This window comes from Anolis sagrei, chromosome 5 (assembly GCF_037176765.1).
Source record: "Anolis sagrei isolate rAnoSag1 chromosome 5, rAnoSag1.mat, whole genome shotgun sequence".
In the NCBI taxonomy this organism is placed as follows: Eukaryota; Metazoa; Chordata; class Lepidosauria; order Squamata; family Dactyloidae; genus Anolis; species Anolis sagrei.
The window spans coordinates 124,536,161-124,553,876 of NC_090025.1; the positions used below are offsets into that span (position 1 = coordinate 124,536,161).

General features: G+C 40.5%; 1 protein-coding gene across 1 annotated transcript; it reads left to right on the forward strand.

Moving 5' to 3' along the window:
* Positions 1–2,373: 2,373 nt before the first annotated feature.
* On the forward strand, positions 2,374–16,950 carry SELENOO (selenoprotein O). The gene is made up of 9 exons (XM_060777783.2): positions 2,374–2,962; positions 6,412–6,615; positions 7,782–7,962; positions 8,797–8,927; positions 9,337–9,617; positions 9,774–9,924; positions 10,683–10,868; positions 12,172–12,328; positions 12,488–16,950. The coding sequence occupies exons 1-9, from the start codon at positions 2,412–2,414 to the stop codon at positions 12,683–12,685; spliced, it is 2,040 nt and encodes a 679-aa protein (XP_060633766.2). The 5' UTR covers positions 2,374–2,411; the 3' UTR covers positions 12,686–16,950.
* Positions 16,951–17,716: the final 766 nt, after the last annotated feature.

A 17,716-nucleotide genomic window follows, 5' to 3' on the forward strand; every position in this document is an offset into this window, starting at 1 on the left:
GGAATCGAAATCCTGGCTACGGGCCTGGGTTGCAGGTTCAAATCCAGGGAGAGCGTGGATGAGCTTCCTCTAACAGCTCCAGCTCATCATGTGGGGACATGAGAGAAGCCTCCCACAATGATGGTAACACATCAAAACATCCGAGCGTTCCCTGGGCAACATCCTTGCAGACAACCAATTATCTCACACCAGAAGCAACTTGCAGTTTCTCAAGTTGCTCCTGACACGACCAAAACAAAAGTAAACAATGTAATGTGTAAACCTAGCCCTGGGCTTTTCCTGGTAAGACGAAAAGCTCAAGATTGCATTGGTCTTCCTCTGAGGCTCAGAAGAAGTGGGTTTCCATCCTGAGCAGGAACTCGAAGCCATGGCTCTAAAGTTATATAGCGCAAATTATAAACCACTTTTTAAATTTATGACATTTATATGCCGCCCTTCTCACCCCGAAGGGGACTCAGAGCGGCTTACAAGTAATATGTAAATACAATATATTATATTATTACTATAACACAATATTAATATTAAATATTACTATATTGTACTATACCATTATACTGTAATATTAGTAATATTACATGTAATTGTTGTTCATTCGTTTCCGACTCTTTGTGACCTCATGGACCAGCCCACGCCCGAGCTCCCTGTTGGCCGTCACCACTCCCAGCTCCTTCAAGGTCAATCCAGTCACTTCAAGGATGCCATCCATCCATTCTGCTCTTGGTCGGCCCCTCCTCCCTTTTTCCTTCCATTTCCCCGGCATAATTGCCTTCTCTAAGCTTTCCTTTCTCCACATGATGTGGCCAAAGTACTTCATCTTGGCCTCTACTATCCTTCCCTCCAATGAGCAGTCAGGCTTTATTTCCTGAAGTATGGACTGGTTGGATCTTCTGGCAGTCCAAGGCACTCTCAGAACTTTCCTCCAGCACCACAGTAATATAATACACAGTAATAGATACATGTAATATAAAATATATAATTATAATATATAATTATTGGTATTATACTGTATTACCAAGCCACCTTGTCTCTCTCCTGAGGAACCTGTACAAGGACCAAGTAGCAACAGTCAGAACTGACCACGGAACAACAGACTGGTTCAAGATTGGGAAAGGCGTACGGCAAGGCTGCATCCTCTCACCCAACCTTTTTAACTTGTATGCAGAACACATCATGCGATGTGCGGGGCTGGATGAATGCAAAGCTGGGGTGAAAATTGCTGGAAGAAACATTAACAACCTCAGATATGCAGATGACACCACTCTGATGGCCGAAAGCGAGGAGGAGCTGAGGAGCCTTCTAATCAAGGTGAAAGAAGAAAGCGCAAAAGCCGGGTTGCAGCTAAACGTCAAAAAAAACCAAGATTATGGCAACAAGAATGATTGACAACTGGAAAATAGAGGGAGAAACCGTGGAGGCCGTGACAGACTTTGTATTTCTAGGTGCAAAGATTACTGCAGATGCAGACTGTGGCCAGGAAATCAGAAGACGCTTACTTCTTGGGAGGAGAGCAATGTCCAGTCTCGATAAAATAGTGAAGAGTAGAGACATCAGACTGGCAACAAAGATCCGCCTAGTCAAAGCCATGGTATTCCCTGTAGTAACCTACGGATGTGAGAGCTGGACCTTAGGGAAGGCTGAGCGAAGGAAGATCGATGCTTTTGAGCTGTGGTGTTGGAGGAAAGTGCTGAGAGTGCCTTGGACTGCGAGAAGATCCAACCAGTCCATCCTCCAGGAAATAAAGCCCGACTGCTCACTGGAGGGAAAGATACTAGAGGCAAAGTTGAAGTACTTTGGCCACATCATGAGAAGACAGGAAAGCCTAGAGAAGACAATTATGCTGGGGAAAGTGGAAGGCAAAAGGAAGAGGGGCCGACCAAGGGCAAGATGGATGGATGGCATCCTTGAAGTGACTGGACTGACCTTGAAGGAGCTGGGGGTGGTGACGGCCGACAGGGAGCTCTGGCGTGGGCTGGTCCATGAGGTCACGAAGAGTCGGAGACGACTGAATGAATGAACAACAACAACTGTATTACATTATAGTGGACTATTATAAATATCATATGTATATACAATATATTATATTATTAGCACAGTGCAGGAGCCAAGGTGGAACTCTCTTCCTGGCCCCAGCTCTTCACTCTGGTCCCAGAGCAGTAGTTGCTGCTGAGGGGAGGAGCTCCCAACTGATGACACTTCACGCTGGTTTCATCCTCTTTTTTGTTTTGGTCTATGGCTATCCCTTCGGCCTGCCATTGGCTAGTTTCCTGTGCTGAGGTGCAATTACAAAGCGAGCTCGCCAGCGCGAGCTCCGGGGCAAGCCAATCTGAAGAGGCGCGTGCGCAAGTGGGCGGGGCCGCGCGCGAGACGGCGCTCGTTGCTCAGCAGCGCCCCCGCCGGTGGCTCGAGGCCAGATGGCGTCAGCAGCGGTGCTGCGTAGTAACCGACGCTCCCTCAGCCGCTGCTTCTTCTCCGCAGCCGCCTCTTCGCCTCCGCGCGCCAAAATGGAGGCCGCTGCCGCGTCGTCGTCGTCGTCCTCTCCTCCGCCTTCCCCCGTCTGGCTGGGCTCGCTCCGCTTCGACAACCGGGCGCTGCGGGCCCTCCCTGTGGACCCCAGCGAGGAGAACGTGCCCCGCCCGGTGCCGGGAGCGTGCTTCTCGCGGGTGCGGCCCACGCCGCTGGCCAACCCGAGCCTGGTGGCGGCCTCCGCGCCGGCGCTGGCGCTGCTGGGCCTGAGGGAGCCGCGGACGGAGGCGGAGAAGGCCGAGGCGGCGCTGTACTTCAGCGGGAACCGGCTCCCGCCCGGCGCCGAGCCCGCCGCCCACTGCTACTGCGGGCACCAGTTCGGGAGCTTCGCCGGGCAGCTCGGGGACGGCGCCGCCATCTACCTGGGCGAGGTGCTGAACGCGGAGGGAGAGCGCTGGGAGGCGCAGCTCAAGGGAGCCGGCCTCACGCCCTTCTCCCGGTGAGAGAGAAAAAGAAAGCCGCGCCCACACTCTCCTACAGCCACGGGCAAGCTGCGGCCTTCCAGCGGGGTTGGACTTCAACTCCCACCATTCCTAACAGCCTACCTCAGGCCCCTCCCTTCAGTAGAATCAAAGCCGTTGATTGCCGTGGCTCAATACTGTGGGATCCTGGGACTTGTGGTTTCACAAAGTCTTCAGCCTCCCCTGCCAAGCAGCCTAACTACAACTCCCAGGATTCTGTAGGAATTAAAAGTGGGGTCAAACTACACTCGAGTCTCAGTTAACCGGCGTCCATGGGGGTTGGTAGATGCCGGATAAAGGTGGTATGTCAGGGGTCCTCAAACTTTTTAAACAGAGGGCCTGGTCACAGTCCCTCAAACTGTTGCAGGGCTGGATTAGAATTTGAAAAAAACATGAATGAATTCCTATGCACACTGCACATATCTTATTTGTAGTGCAAAAACACTTAAAATTAGCATGAAGAACAATTTTAACAAATATAAACTTATTAGTATTTCAGTGGGAAGTTTGGGCCTGCTTTTGGCTGGTGAGATAGGATTGTTGTTGTTGTGTGCTTTCAAGTTGTTTCAGGCTTAGCTTGACCCTGAGCAAGGGCTGGGTAAATGAATTTGGAGGGTCGTATCTGGCCCCCGGGCCTTAGTTTGAGGACCCCTGTTGTATGTGGTTGCTGGAGCGTTCCTAATAAAAATAATCCCAACTAATTCCATAACCACATACTGTGGAGTACCATACAGCCTGTATTGGCATATTAATAATGAAATATAGTACAAGCACTCCCCAAGTTATGAACAAGATAGGTTCTGTAGGCTTGTTCTTAAGTTGAATTTGTATGTAAGTTGGAACTGGGATATTTTAAAGTGTAACTCCAGCCAAATATATATATACTGGCCCCCAGTGGCGTAGTGGGTTAAAGCGCTGAGCTTGTTGACCGAAAAGTGGCAGGTTTGATTCCGGAGAGTGGTGTGAGCTTCCGCTGTCAGCCCTAGCTTCTGTCAACCTAACAGTTCGAAAACATGCAAATGTGAGTAGATCAGTAGGTACCGCTCTGGCAGGAAGGTAACAGTGCTCCATGCAGTCATGCCGGCCACATGACCTTGGAGGTATCTATGGACAATGCCGGCTCTTCGGCTTCGAAAGGGAGATGAGCACCACACCCCAGAGTCAGACATGACTGGACTTAATGTCAGGGGACAACCTTTACCTATATATATATATATACATACACACACACACACAACACACACACTCACTAGCTTGAGTACCAGGCGGTGCCTGGGTTATTTGTAAAAGGCATTGTTTGTTTTGGGGTGTTGGGTAATATTATTTAGTTAATTAGTAACACTATTAGAAAAAAGACACTCACTGATTTCGTTGTTTATGAATGCTCCCATTAGAAAATACAGAAGGATGTGGGTGAACTACATTTCCTAAAACCATAGGTCAATCCTCCCCAAACTGTGCCATTATTTACAGTTGGCTATATTTGGTCAGTGTGCCAAGTTTGGTCCAGATCTGACGTTAGCTGGATTTGGGTGTCCCTTCAGGAGCCCCCGGTGGCACAGTGGGTTAAAGCACTGAGCTGCTGAGCTTGTTGATCGAAAGGTCGCAGGTTCGATTCTGGGGAGCGGTGTGAGCTTCTGCTGTCAGCCCTAGCTTCTGCCAACCTAGCAGTTCGAAAACATGCAAATGTGAGTAGATCAATAGGTACCGCTCCAGTGGGAAGGTAACGACGCTCCATGCAGTCATGCCGGCCACATGACCTTAGAGGTGTCTATGGAGAACGCTGGCTCTTCGGCTTAGAAATGGAGATGAGCACCACACCCCAGAGTCAGACATGACTGGACTTAATGTCAGGGGACTACCTTTACCTTTACCTCAGGAGGAAAAACAGAACATCTAGAATGAAATTGTCCCTGAATGAAAGCCTTCACTTGGGTGGTGAGCAGTATGGTGTTTGGGGAGGAAATTGACAGGGTTTGGGCTACATGTTCATGGGGCCCACTATAACCTGAAAGATCACCAGAAACCCTACCTCATTGGAGGTAGGGTTTCTGGTGACTCTTCAGCACTGCGGATTAAAGCTGTTTATGGAGGCGGGAGCCTGTCTGTATAAGTGAACATGTCCGCCACATACACATATACACATTTTCACTTTAATTATGTGTATAGTTATACATACATATGTATCTATATATGTAATTACCTTTGGATAGCATAAGAAAAGGCTAATGGCCCTGTGGTGTTTGTTTTGCTTTTATGTGCCCATGTTCAGATTTCCTCTCACTTTCTGTCCCAGTGAGTATTGGATTTGGAAAAATGTGCCTAGTTGCTGAAAAAAGGGTTGGTAAGAAAGCTTCAGTGGAGACACATTTTTCCCCATGATAACTCTTTCAGGCATGAATTTCCTTTCGGGGGGGGGGGGGGGGCGGGGTAGATTTCTCTCACTTTCTGTTTCACTCCCAAACTTAATTATGAGTCGTAAGTCAGATGTTTGTAACTCGAGGACTGCCAGAATTGTAATTAAAAGTGAATTAACACAAAGGCGGATCTAATCCAACATGCTTTTACTATTATAAAAATTGATTTTATTTTCAATTTTTATTTCAAGTATTTATTATTGATTTGGTTTTGTTTTGTTTTGTTTTTGTTTTTTTGTCAAGAGTTATGTTTGTTCCAGTTTCCTGAGAATCTGTTGTATGTTAATTCTGCACGGTAGGTCCCGTGCTTGCTTGACACATCATTGCTGTGTGCCTTCAGGTTGTTGTCAACCACAGGGCTTTCTTGTCATTATATGTTCAGAGAGAGTGCTGGAAACAGAAATCAAGTAATGTAATGACATTCAATCATATCTGTGATTTCTGATATCCATGATATCCCCTGGGAGCCTTAATGTATTTAAATGTAACCCATCAGATAGCAGTAAATTGCTAGTACACCTTGATTTATAACAGTCCTTTTTTTGTGTGTCAGGAGTGACTTGAGAAACTGCAAGTTGCTTCTGGTGTGAGAGAATTGGCTGTGTATTAAGACATTGACCAGGGAAAGCCCAGATGTTTTACCATCCCGTGGGAGGCTTCTCTCATGTACACCTTGATTTATAACAGATGGTAATTTTGGCAGTGCCAATTGTGCATGAGAAACTGGAGCTGACAGACAGGAGCTCACTCCCCAGATTCAGACCGCTGACCTTTCGGTCAGCAGTCCTGTCAGCACAAGGGTTTAACCTATTTTACCGCCGGGGGCACCAACAGTCCTAATTATTCAGTGGGATTTACTTTTGAGAAAAATCTGTATAGGACAGCAGTATAATAGGAAAGAATACTGTTGTTTCACATTTGGATTACTTGGAAATTTTCTTCTTTTTGAAAATATGGGATTTCCGACACAACATTTCATTACAGATCTCTCTTTTCTTTATGAATTTCAGACAAGCAGATGGCCGTAAAGTTCTACGATCAAGCATAAGAGAATTCCTTTGCAGTGAAGCAATGTTTCATCTTGGAATACCCACAACCAGAGCTGGGACATGTGTAACTTCTGATTCAGAAGTTATTCGGGATATTTTTTATGATGGAAATCCAAAGAAAGAAAAATGTACAGTTGTCCTGAGAATAGCCCCAACTTTTATTAGGTAAACATGCTGGTTGGATTTAAATCAAGTATTACTTGTAGCTTATGTAGGTTTTAGATTAGTAGCAGATAATTCTTTAAGCACCTGGAATGTTTGTGTGCTATGATTGTAAATACTTAGCTATGGATCTCTTTGGCTTTCATTTATTGTCAGAGAAAACAGGATATTCATTAGTCTGTAACGGCTTTATTTGCACTAGCTAATTTTTTGGGGGTTCTCCTGAATCAAATCTCAAAACTCAGAAATTGCATTTTATCCTGTGTAAACCTAAAAGTTCAAAGATGCCTTCTGAGTAGAACAATAGTTGGATGTTTGATTCTGGAAAGACCATTAAATTACATGTATAACAAGTATATCTCAATTAACAAAATTAATTTGTTCCCAGACATGGCTTGCTTAACAGAAATGTTGGTACCAGACATGAAAATACATGTAAAGACTAGGGATAGATTCCTATGGAGCAAACAAAAACAACACTCAAATATGTTTCAGCAAGTGAGCAAAAACATTTGAAATTTTAGAGAGACCACTTGATATCTTCTTACAAAATTCATCCTAGAATCCTTGCATTCTTTTAAAAGCTTCTACTTTTTATATGATTCTATTCTGATGGCAAAACAGAATTTGCTAAGATATAGCTCCTTTCATCTCAAGATAGCACTTGCTACGCATGATGAGGGCTGTAGGACATGTACAGTAGAGTCTCGCTTATCTAACGTAAACAGGCTGGCAGAAAGTTGGATATGCAAAAATGTCTGATAATAAGGAGGGCTTAAGGCAAAGCTTATTAAATGTCACATTACGTTATGATTTTACAAATTAAGCACCAAAACATCATGTTTTACAACAAATTGACAGAAAAAGCAGTTCAGTACATGGTAACATTATGTAGTAATTACTGTATTTACGAATTTAGCATCAAAACATCTCAATGTATTGAAACAGCTATGGATCCGGGCGGGAGGCAGACTGCAATGGATAATACAGAATGTTGGATGAGCTGGATCAGATTGGTAAACAGATATGGGAGACTGTATTTTAGAGAAAGAAATTTACAAAACGATTCCTAGCCTCAGCAAATTCTAGGAAATGCATTGGGTCATCATAAGTCAACAGGTGACGTAAGGAACATATACACTATAAATAAATACTTTTATTTTAAACAGGTTTGGATCATTTGAAATTTTTAAACCTGCTGATGAATATACAGGACGCAAAGGCCCCAGTGTCAATAGAAATGACATCCGAATACAAATGCTTGATTATGTAATCAGTACTTTCTATCCAGAGATCCTTGAAGCACACCCGGACAATAAAGTTGAGCGGAATGCTGCTTTTTTCCGTGAGGTAAGACACTTCATATCTGATAATTTACATGTTTCATAGGTTTTACCTTCTTTTTACCCACATTCACATTTGTGATTATGGTTTAAAATGAAGACTCCTCCCAAAGCATGCTGTAGCCCTAGTACTTTAGCAGAGATTTCTATCCTCATTATCCACATTCAAACCTGTTGATATAGGTGCCCTTTGTGTCTCAATTCCTAAACTTTTAACAACAATATTTTTTTGTTTTGTTGTATGCACAGTGGCACAAGTTACTGCTCTATAAGGATTTAAGGGGGGTTTTAGGAATTGTTTTTTAAGTAAACACAAATAGGGTTCATGGTGTGTAATTGTATTTAAGGTTCTCCTGGCCCTATTTTATGCTCAGTAAATGCAGGCAGCAATTGTCCTCATGTAGAAAAAACATTCATTTACCACAATAAATGTTTAATTTGCTAAATGACTCCTTTTCACTATATTTCATTTCTACCTCTGGTCAAAAACTAGTGTGATCTGAAATTGTCTAAGTTTAACAATGTACGAATTTGTTATACAGTTCTTCAGTTCTTAAAAATAGGGTCATCATTGTAATTGACAATTTCGATGTTTAGTGACCAAAACAACAGAGTTCAAAATGCAGTTGACAATACCACCCTGTACAAGGATAATTTCACCAAAAAAAGAGAAATGGTCATTAGGTTTTGAAACTGAGGGAACCATAGAAAAGGCTGTGCATTAATCAATGAATTGTTACAGATGCTCAGTATGCATTTCTGTAACTGTTTATAATAAAGTAATACAGCATGAGTGTCAACATATATATTATAGCTTGAACTCCTTTTTTAAAAAATTAAGATAACACGACGGACAGCAAGGATGGTTGCTGAGTGGCAGTGTGTTGGATTTTGCCATGGTGTGCTCAACACTGATAATATGAGCATAGTTGGAGTCACAATCGACTATGGACCATTTGGATTTATGGACAGGTTAGTGTAGTTCCTTAATTAAAATATATGTATGACTATCTAGACTATACAACAGGCAGGAGCAAACTTTTTTGACATGGGCCACATTGCATTTTAAAATATGAGTCTCTTTTTTGGAGACAAAAAGCAAGCTAATAATAAGAATAAAAATAAGAATGGTGAAAGAAATCACTAAAATATCCTACATTTCATTTTTAAAAAAATTAAATATTTTAATTTTTGTCTGTAAATATTTGATTGTATTATTATTTTTGATCTGTAGTTAGTTGCACTTACCAATACAGGGATTCCATTTAAATCTTAAAACAATTAATTTTCAAATAGTTTCTAAAGTATCAATTTATTGATTATAATATGTTTATTCAGTCATGTAAGCTAAAACCTTGGGCTGAATGTTTCTATTTTCTAGGTATGATCCTGAACATATTTGCAATGGTTCTGATAACACAGGACGCTATGCTTATAACAAACAACCAGAAGTTTGTAAGTGGAATCTAGGCAAACTTGCTGAAGCCTTAGTTCCAGAACTTCCATTGGAGATCAGCATACCCATTCTGGAGGAAGAGTACGATGCGGAATTTGGGAAACATTATTTGCAGATTATGAGAAAGAAGCTAGGATTGATCCAGCTTCAGTTAGCTGAAGATGATAAATTGGTTTCTGACTTCTTAGAAACTATGCAAGTCACAGGTTAGTGTGGATCTATATTCAGAAATGTATTATTAATTTGCATATCCACATAAAATATAATAGTAGAAAATAATGGTACATATATTCAGTATATGTTGTAGAAAGTTGAATAACAAATGGTGTGACTGAATGTAAAGTTCTTAATCTGTTTTACAGGTGCAGATTTTACAAACACTTTCCACTTGCTGAGCTCTTTTCCCGTAGAGTCAGATCCTTTAAAACTAGAAGACTTCTTAGACAAGATTTCAAATCAGTGTTCATCTTTAGAAGAACTTAAAGTTGCTTACAGACCTCAGATGGATCCCAGGTATATTGTTCTGTTGCCAGATACAAAGTAAAAATGCTTTGTTTTCAGGATTTATATTTATGTCCGTTTGTGAGTGGGGAAAAGGTGATGAATTGTCAAGGTATGTTTGGACAGTCTTGAGTTGTGAACAGAGCAATAACAGCTCACTAGTTTGTTTTCTATTCTGATAACAGTGTAATGGGGCTGTTCTAGTAAGACTATCTGTTTTCATATTTTATTAGATGTCTTGGGCTACTTCATTTTAGAGGGGAAAGACAGGATATTTTTATATAAATATAAATACAATGAGATTTTATTTATTTATTTATTTCCTATATTTATACCCTGCCTTTCCCTCCCTCCCCCCCCCCCCCCCGAAGGGGTACTCAAAGGGGGACTTTTTAGCTAGTTCAGTCAGTAGAAAGTGGATAGGATTAAAGTGAATCAGCAAAACATTTTAATAAAGTGGATAGTAATGGATTCCAGTTTTAAAACTTATTGTGCCATTTAAGTTATTACTCACAAGTTAGGATTCAAATTGCCTGTCATTTGGAGATCTATTAGAATAACATCAAAGTTAGCTGCTTGTCGTGGTTAAAATATACAAAGTGCCGTATCTGCTTGCTTCTGTTCAAAATACCTATAGAGGTTAAAAACATCAATGCCATAGAAGTACTGTACAGTATTTCACTGTTCAGTTCAATAACTTGTAACTTTTAATTGATAATACTTAATTGCTATCAATATCATTTCCTTTTTTGTTCCTCTTCCTTTTCTAGGCAACTTTCAATGATGCTGATGTTAGCACAGTCTAACCCACAACTGTTTGCCCTAATCGGAACAAAATCCAATATAAATAAAGAATTGGAACGCATAGAACAGTTTTCTAAGCTGCAGCAGTTAACAGCATCTGAATTACTAAGTAGAAATAAAGGACACTGGAAAGACTGGTTACAGAAATACAAGTGAGTATAACTAATGCATTCTATTTTAGTGGGACTCTTTAAAAAAGTATATTAGTATATCATCTATTCATGAATCTGTTTCATGAAATGCAAGTAATATTTTCATATTTCCTTCTACGACTACACATAAAACCTAATGTTTTATACTGCAGCATTTGTTATGGTCAAATCTTTCTCTTACTAGTCTTATTTGATTGGAAGTGTTTCTCCTCAATGTTTTTCCTTGTAAAGTAGTCTATACTATTCAGTAAGGTAAGTTCTCAAGGATGAAATCTTAGTATTATAGTAGAGATATTTATAGTAGGGTGTACTGAAGATTCTTTAAATCAGGTCTTCCTAATTTTTTTCAACTCACAACCCCTGTTTGTCATAGAAATGTATATAAGTCAAACTTTAACTAATAGTAAACCATAAATGTATTTTAAACCTATTTTGGCAACTTCTCTTCTCCTCAGCACAAATAATTCAAAGGGAAATAAACTCCATAACAGTGTCTTCATGGGCAGATATGTCAGTTGAGGCATTAAGGAAGGGAAGAGTGTGAAGCACAAAATAAGAAGGAAAGCCCCCCTCCTCGTCACCCAAGATGGGAAGGAAATAAAAGATCCCATATATTCTCAAGAGGGGGGGAGAAGCTCTCAAGTCGGGAAGGGAAGAAAACGTCCTCAGACTTCCTAAGATGGGAATGAAAGGAAAAAAGCCCCATGCCCAAGATGAAATGGAAAGGAAGCCCCTCCCAACACCACCCCCCTCCCCAAAAACACACTCACAAGCTAGGAAGGGAGGGATAGGCCACAAGACCCGTAGGAAGGGAAGGGAAGGGAAGGCACAGGCTTTTCTACCTCAGAAGCCTCAAGGCCAGGATCCCCACAAAGTCCTCTTTTTCTCCTTGTCCTCCTCTCCTTTCTTTCTCTAAAGCAAGCATCTTTCATCAGATTAGTATCTGAATGTGTAAATTACTCAGCATTTCTTTAAGTGCTAACAGAATCAATGTCTCAGGATTAGCCACAGGTGTCACTGTAACTGGGCTGTAATAGAGTGCTTAGACTGTTGTATATACGTTTGTAGTAACCCAATGAGTTTTTGATGAGAGTTGAAGTTTCTGGATGAAGATAGGAGAAAGACAGATTGTAGATATTGTAAATATTGTGTGTTACTGAAACTTAAGAAATAAAAGCCTTCCAGATATTTGGCTCCCTAACAGAAGTGAAGAGTCCCTTCTGCTATGCAACAGGGAATTTTATGCTGATTTGAACCCCTGGCAATTAGACTGTCATAATTTTGCTTCTGATTTTGTTTTCAGAGCTCGACTTGAAAAAGAAATGGAACATGTTAGCAGTGTTGATACCTGGCATGCTGAACACGTAAAAATTATGAATTCAAACAATCCAAAATATATTTTAAGAAATTACATTGCTCAAAATGCAATAGAGGCAGCTGAAAATGGTGACTTCATGGAGGTAAGTAGTGCTGTTGGGGTTTATAGTATAAATCCAGTAAATTTATTCAAATAAAGATTGAAGGGTCCGGAGGTCAAATATCAATAAGAAAAGAAACCATCAGTAAAATAAATAAAAGTTCAGTGTTTGCTAGAATGTGTTCTACATCTTCCTTCCCAGGTTGAGAAAGTCTTAAAACGCTTAGAAAAGCCCTATGAAGAATGTTACAGTGAAGTCATGGAGGAAACTGAAGAAGTAGAAGAAGATGTCGCTGCTGCTGCGTCTGTGGCTTGCAGTTCAACCACCCGACGGAGAGTGCCATATAGCAGTAAACCTCCCCTCTGGGCTTCTGAACTTTGTGTTACATGATCATCGTAACAGCCTTGTTGGTATTTTCCACAAAGAGGTCAATCTAGTGGAGAGTGCAGCGAGGCACCACAGAAGTGCTATTAGCTCTTAAACAGACAGTTTGGATATATTCACAGTATCACCTGAGCCATGTTCATTTTATGAGATGACAATCAGCTGATCTGGAGACAGACCAAAGTTTTAATCTTCCCATCATGCACAAAGTGCTTTTATATTTTTACGCACAATGCTCTGCGAATGTCCAAGCAAAGTCTGTGTTTTTGAAGACAAAAATAGAAAACCAGCTGCTGGCTATATTTTTGTCTGAAAATGAATTAATAGTACTTCTTACTCACGTTTATAACACTTTTCTTATGCAGGGATATTTTGATTCTCAGTGAGGATGAATTTAAACACACCATTGCTTATTTGAAGCTATGTTTCATTTAATTATGTAGTTCATTTATTGTGAACTTTCACCTTTATATCATGTTTTTAGATAGGTCAATGGGGAAGCAATAGCAATAATGTGTATTACAACTAGAGAATGTTGGCAATTAGTATAAAATGAGTTTCAAGCTAACTGCTTATTTATTATAAACAGCTTATTTTCAGATGAGCATAAAGATGTATAGGGCCCTGAAAACATATCTCCTGTGCTTGTGGTTCAGGGCTGAATCTATATTTTGGCATTTTTGCATGCTATTCCTGTCACTCGATCAGTAATAGTGATAATATCAAGGGATACCCACTGTTTGTGTCACCAGCTACTTGCTGAACATTTAAAATAACTAAATTTTGCTGTCTTTCCTTTGGTCCAAAAAAGAAAAACAGTCTGTTGCAGTCTGGGGGTGATCAGACATCACTATAAGCCAGAAGTGTGGCTCAGTGTGACCAGGGCAGCTTCTTGATTTGTGCAGCCCACTTGGTTCCTGTCTATGTGGGAACGGCCAAGTAATGCTTATTGTCTAAATCTGGTACTCTGTCATGCTTCTTCCCTGACCGGCCAGTTAAATTGGTAGTAAACCAGAGTTTGGCCATCACAGTAAGCAGACCATAAGCGTGTGTGTTCTTGCTTGCCACAGGAGCATTCAAGCTGTGTACTTGCATAGGCTGCTCATAAACAATGAATGAAACTTTATTTGTAGCCCACTCTATCTCCCCGAAGGGACTCAGGGTGGCTTACAACAAAACACACAATGGCCAACATTCAATGCCAAACAATAATATATAAACAAATAAAAAACCACTCAATAAATTGTAAAACAACTTAAGTAAACAAAATGTAAAACAATACACATAATTACAAACGTATTAAATCCTTAAAATCTCATTAAAATTTCTAAAATTAGACTCAAATTTTTGGAGTGAGGTGATAAACAACATATAAATACAATATATCAACATTAAAACTAATAACACATTTAAAAGCAGACATAAAAATTAACAAGAGCAATAAGATCAATACAATATGGCAATAGCCATTGATCAAAATATATATACAATCAATTTATCCTTCATTGGCAGCAATAAAATGAGAGAAGCATTGGGGCAAAGAAAAACATCCAAGCACCCCCCCCCCCAAGCCACATAAGTCAACGGTAGAATATTCAAGTCAGAAAATGAACCATTTTTATTCCCCCCTCATCACCATCACAGGTAATGCAGGATCTTGGCCAGGGCCAGGTTGGGCTCCTAGAGGATGCTCTGCCCAACCAGGAAGGTCAGCTTATGCGTGTATTGGCAGGGCGCCAGCACACAGATCAGGCCCGGCTAGTTGTAATACATATGACATAGGCGCTGCATGTGGTCTGGCTTCAGGGCACTGCTATCATAAATCATGTTATAATGCGTTGGTGCAACAGTCTCACATTTCATTAACTGTTTCGCAATGAAGAAATCATACCATTGTGGCAGCTCCAGCTCATTCATTCATAAACAATAAGCCATTATGTCCAAACCTAGCCAATTATGGAATATAACGGTGCAATTTAAAATTGTATTTCTCCCAACTGGACTGTTCTGTCAAATTGTGCTTAGCATTTAAACAAGGTCTTGCCCATTCGGATTTTGTACATTCTCATACTTGCACCTTCTGCAGCCAACTATTTCCTATGTTTCATTTGCACTACCTCAAGAAATTTTTCTTCATGCTTTTTTTTCATGTCACGAGCAACTTGAGAAACTTCAAGTCGCCTCTGGTGTGAGAGAATTGGCTGTCTGTAAGGACATTGCCCAGGGGATGCCCAGATGTTTTGATGTTTTACCATCTTTGTAGGAGGCTTCTCTCACGTGGGGAGCCGGAGCTGACAGAGGGAGCTCCTCCGTGCTCCCTGAATTCGAACCTGCAAAAAAAAAAATTGATTAGCATTTTGACACTAGAAAATAGCTTGCATGCATGTATCTCAGTCTGAAATATCATAAACATAATTATTTTCTAGATTGGGAAAAGTGGAATCATCTCATATTCTCCCATCACTGTTCCAAAGAAAGAAGGGAAAATTTGTCCCTTGAAGCTGACTTCTGATTGGTCCTAGTTACCTGGCCAGTTTCTTTTCCTTAAGTAGAGCAGAACTACTTGTCTTTGTCCCTCTACTTTGATCTTAGCCACACCTTTGCTATAGTGTTCTTTTGGATTTTATTCCCCATTTAACAGTCGTATCCTTGGTCCGTTGCCTTGGTTTGGGTGCAAGACAACTGACATTCCTGTCAGGTTAGAAGATAGTCAATAACAAAGCCCCTGAATTAGACTCTACAAACTATAGAGAGAGCTTGCCTGTGACTAAGGTGAAGTTCTCAGGAGGACAGAGTTCACTGGTGATTATGGACCTTGTGTCTGCTACAGTGAAAATAATGCAGTAGGCCACCTCTTAGATAACATCGTTCAATTTACTAGACAAGAGCCCCATGTATTTTGGAACATCAAGATCTCAGAAAGTTTGGTCAAACAGGCCAGGGAGCTCAGTGATAACTCCTTGTCAAATCTACTGAGTTTCACCTCTCCTGGTGTATCTCGCTTGTATCACCTGCCATTTTTGCTACATTTTAATAACATTCCTCTATGTGCATTTATCAACAAGGACTGGAGCAGATTCTGTTTTGATTATCAGAACGACAGCACAATTTGACTGCCAGAGTTCCATAACTTTCACAGCCCCAAGACAACTTGATTTTAGTCACAACAGCAGCCATAATTCAACCCTTGACTTTAGAAGATAGACTAGGTCTTCAACTTTCACAGCTCTTTTTCCATAAATTTCTTCTTCTGTAGTACATCAATTTCCACCTCAGTCTTTGTTTTTAACCTTTCCGCCATCAGAACAGCTTTCAAAACATTGGTGTAGTTCTAGACGGATAAAGATTCCACACCTTCCCATTGTGGTTAGTTTTAAGACCTTGTTTATGATTTGAGACTTCTTTCTGGCAGTGTCTGTGCCTTCTCACTGTAGGTTGTTTCTACAACTAGGTTTTGAAAAGTTGAACAAAGATAAGTGAGCCTGATGGTCATTCAGCTTTCAGCTTCAAGACATTATTTCCCTGTACCATTGGGTGTGGTTGGGTGCCACATGCTTGACATGGATTCTTCCTGTCCTTTCTACAAACCCAAAATATAAATTGACACACAGAGAGATAGATAAATAGATATTCAGTGCATAATTCTTTTCAAATATGTAATAAGAGGTCACTATTTTAATGGGTCAATTCATGGGCTGCTATAGTTGCATTCCTAAGCAATGTTTCTTACAGTACTCTGTTAAACTAAGCAGGATATACCTTTGGGATAACTTATGTTCGTTGATCTGGAAAAACTGGATTTGTGGTGTTGCTTTGACCAGATGTGTCTTTTCTGTTTTAATAATGAATATGTAGATTAGTTGTTTGGAAAGTCAGTGTGGTTGATAATACTCCACCGCACTGATTGCCAGTGAGGCAGATGGTAAGGGGTGCACAGAATTCTGAAAATAAAATAAAAGTTATTTTTTCCATCTGCTTTTCATTATTAACAGTTTTATTTTTAGCAGGCCTCCTGGTTTCTTATATAGAGATTTGAATAAATAGTGCTCAGGGCAAGTGACGTGGATGACATGCCTGTTACCTGACAGCGAACTTAGTTTACTTCTTGTTGATTTTTGGCAGTAAATATACACTGCATGAATGTTTTAAATGAAGCTTTAAGTGTTGCACTTTATTCTGGAGGGGTGTTGCAAATTTTCCTTATTCTGGATAGATTGGGAGACATGGAAACCATCACCTTGTTTGTTAAAAAATAAATTCTTACCATGTTCATATTAAAACATGTCTCTTTTTATATTATGAAATTCAAGGAATAAGCATGTGTACTATGTATGTGTATTTTTTTTCTATCCGAACTGGATAACTTTGAAGATCATAGTAACTATTTCAGGATGCAAAAATTGCTGTCTGTTTCACTTCCAGTTTCTCATTATTTTTTAACTCTACCTTTAATTTCTTCAAGGATATTTACATGGGATGAGCACTTTGTAAAACAGTAACAACAATTTGAGTTTGTAAGCTTTGTTGTTGTTCATTTGTTCAGTCGTCTCCGACTCTTCGTGACCTCGTGGACCAGCCCACGCCAGAGCTCCCTGTCACTTCAAGGATGCCATCCATCCATCTTGCCCTTCTTCCTTTTACCTTCCACTTTCCCCAGCATAATTGTCTTCTCTAGGCTTTGCTGTCTCCTCATGATGTGGCCAAAGTACTTCAACTTTGTCTCTAGTATCTTAGGAAGAATATATATGAGTAGTGACAGCTCATTTCTTAAATTTGTTTGCTAAGATTTCTAGACCATTAATCATGCTCTTAGCTTCGCCCCGAAATCATTTTTCATTTTTCATTTATGTCTTCACATGCTCATTTGTATGATTAGGGTTCTCCCCGTCTTAATATTTTAGTTCTTCATTCCCAATTTTTACTTTCCTTTTGCACATATCGATTGACACTGCCAGCAACCTTCAGTTCCTAAGAGGGATCATAACAGCAAATTGATACCACATCTGTACAAATTGGTGGACTCACTTTTTTCCGTATTTAAATTCT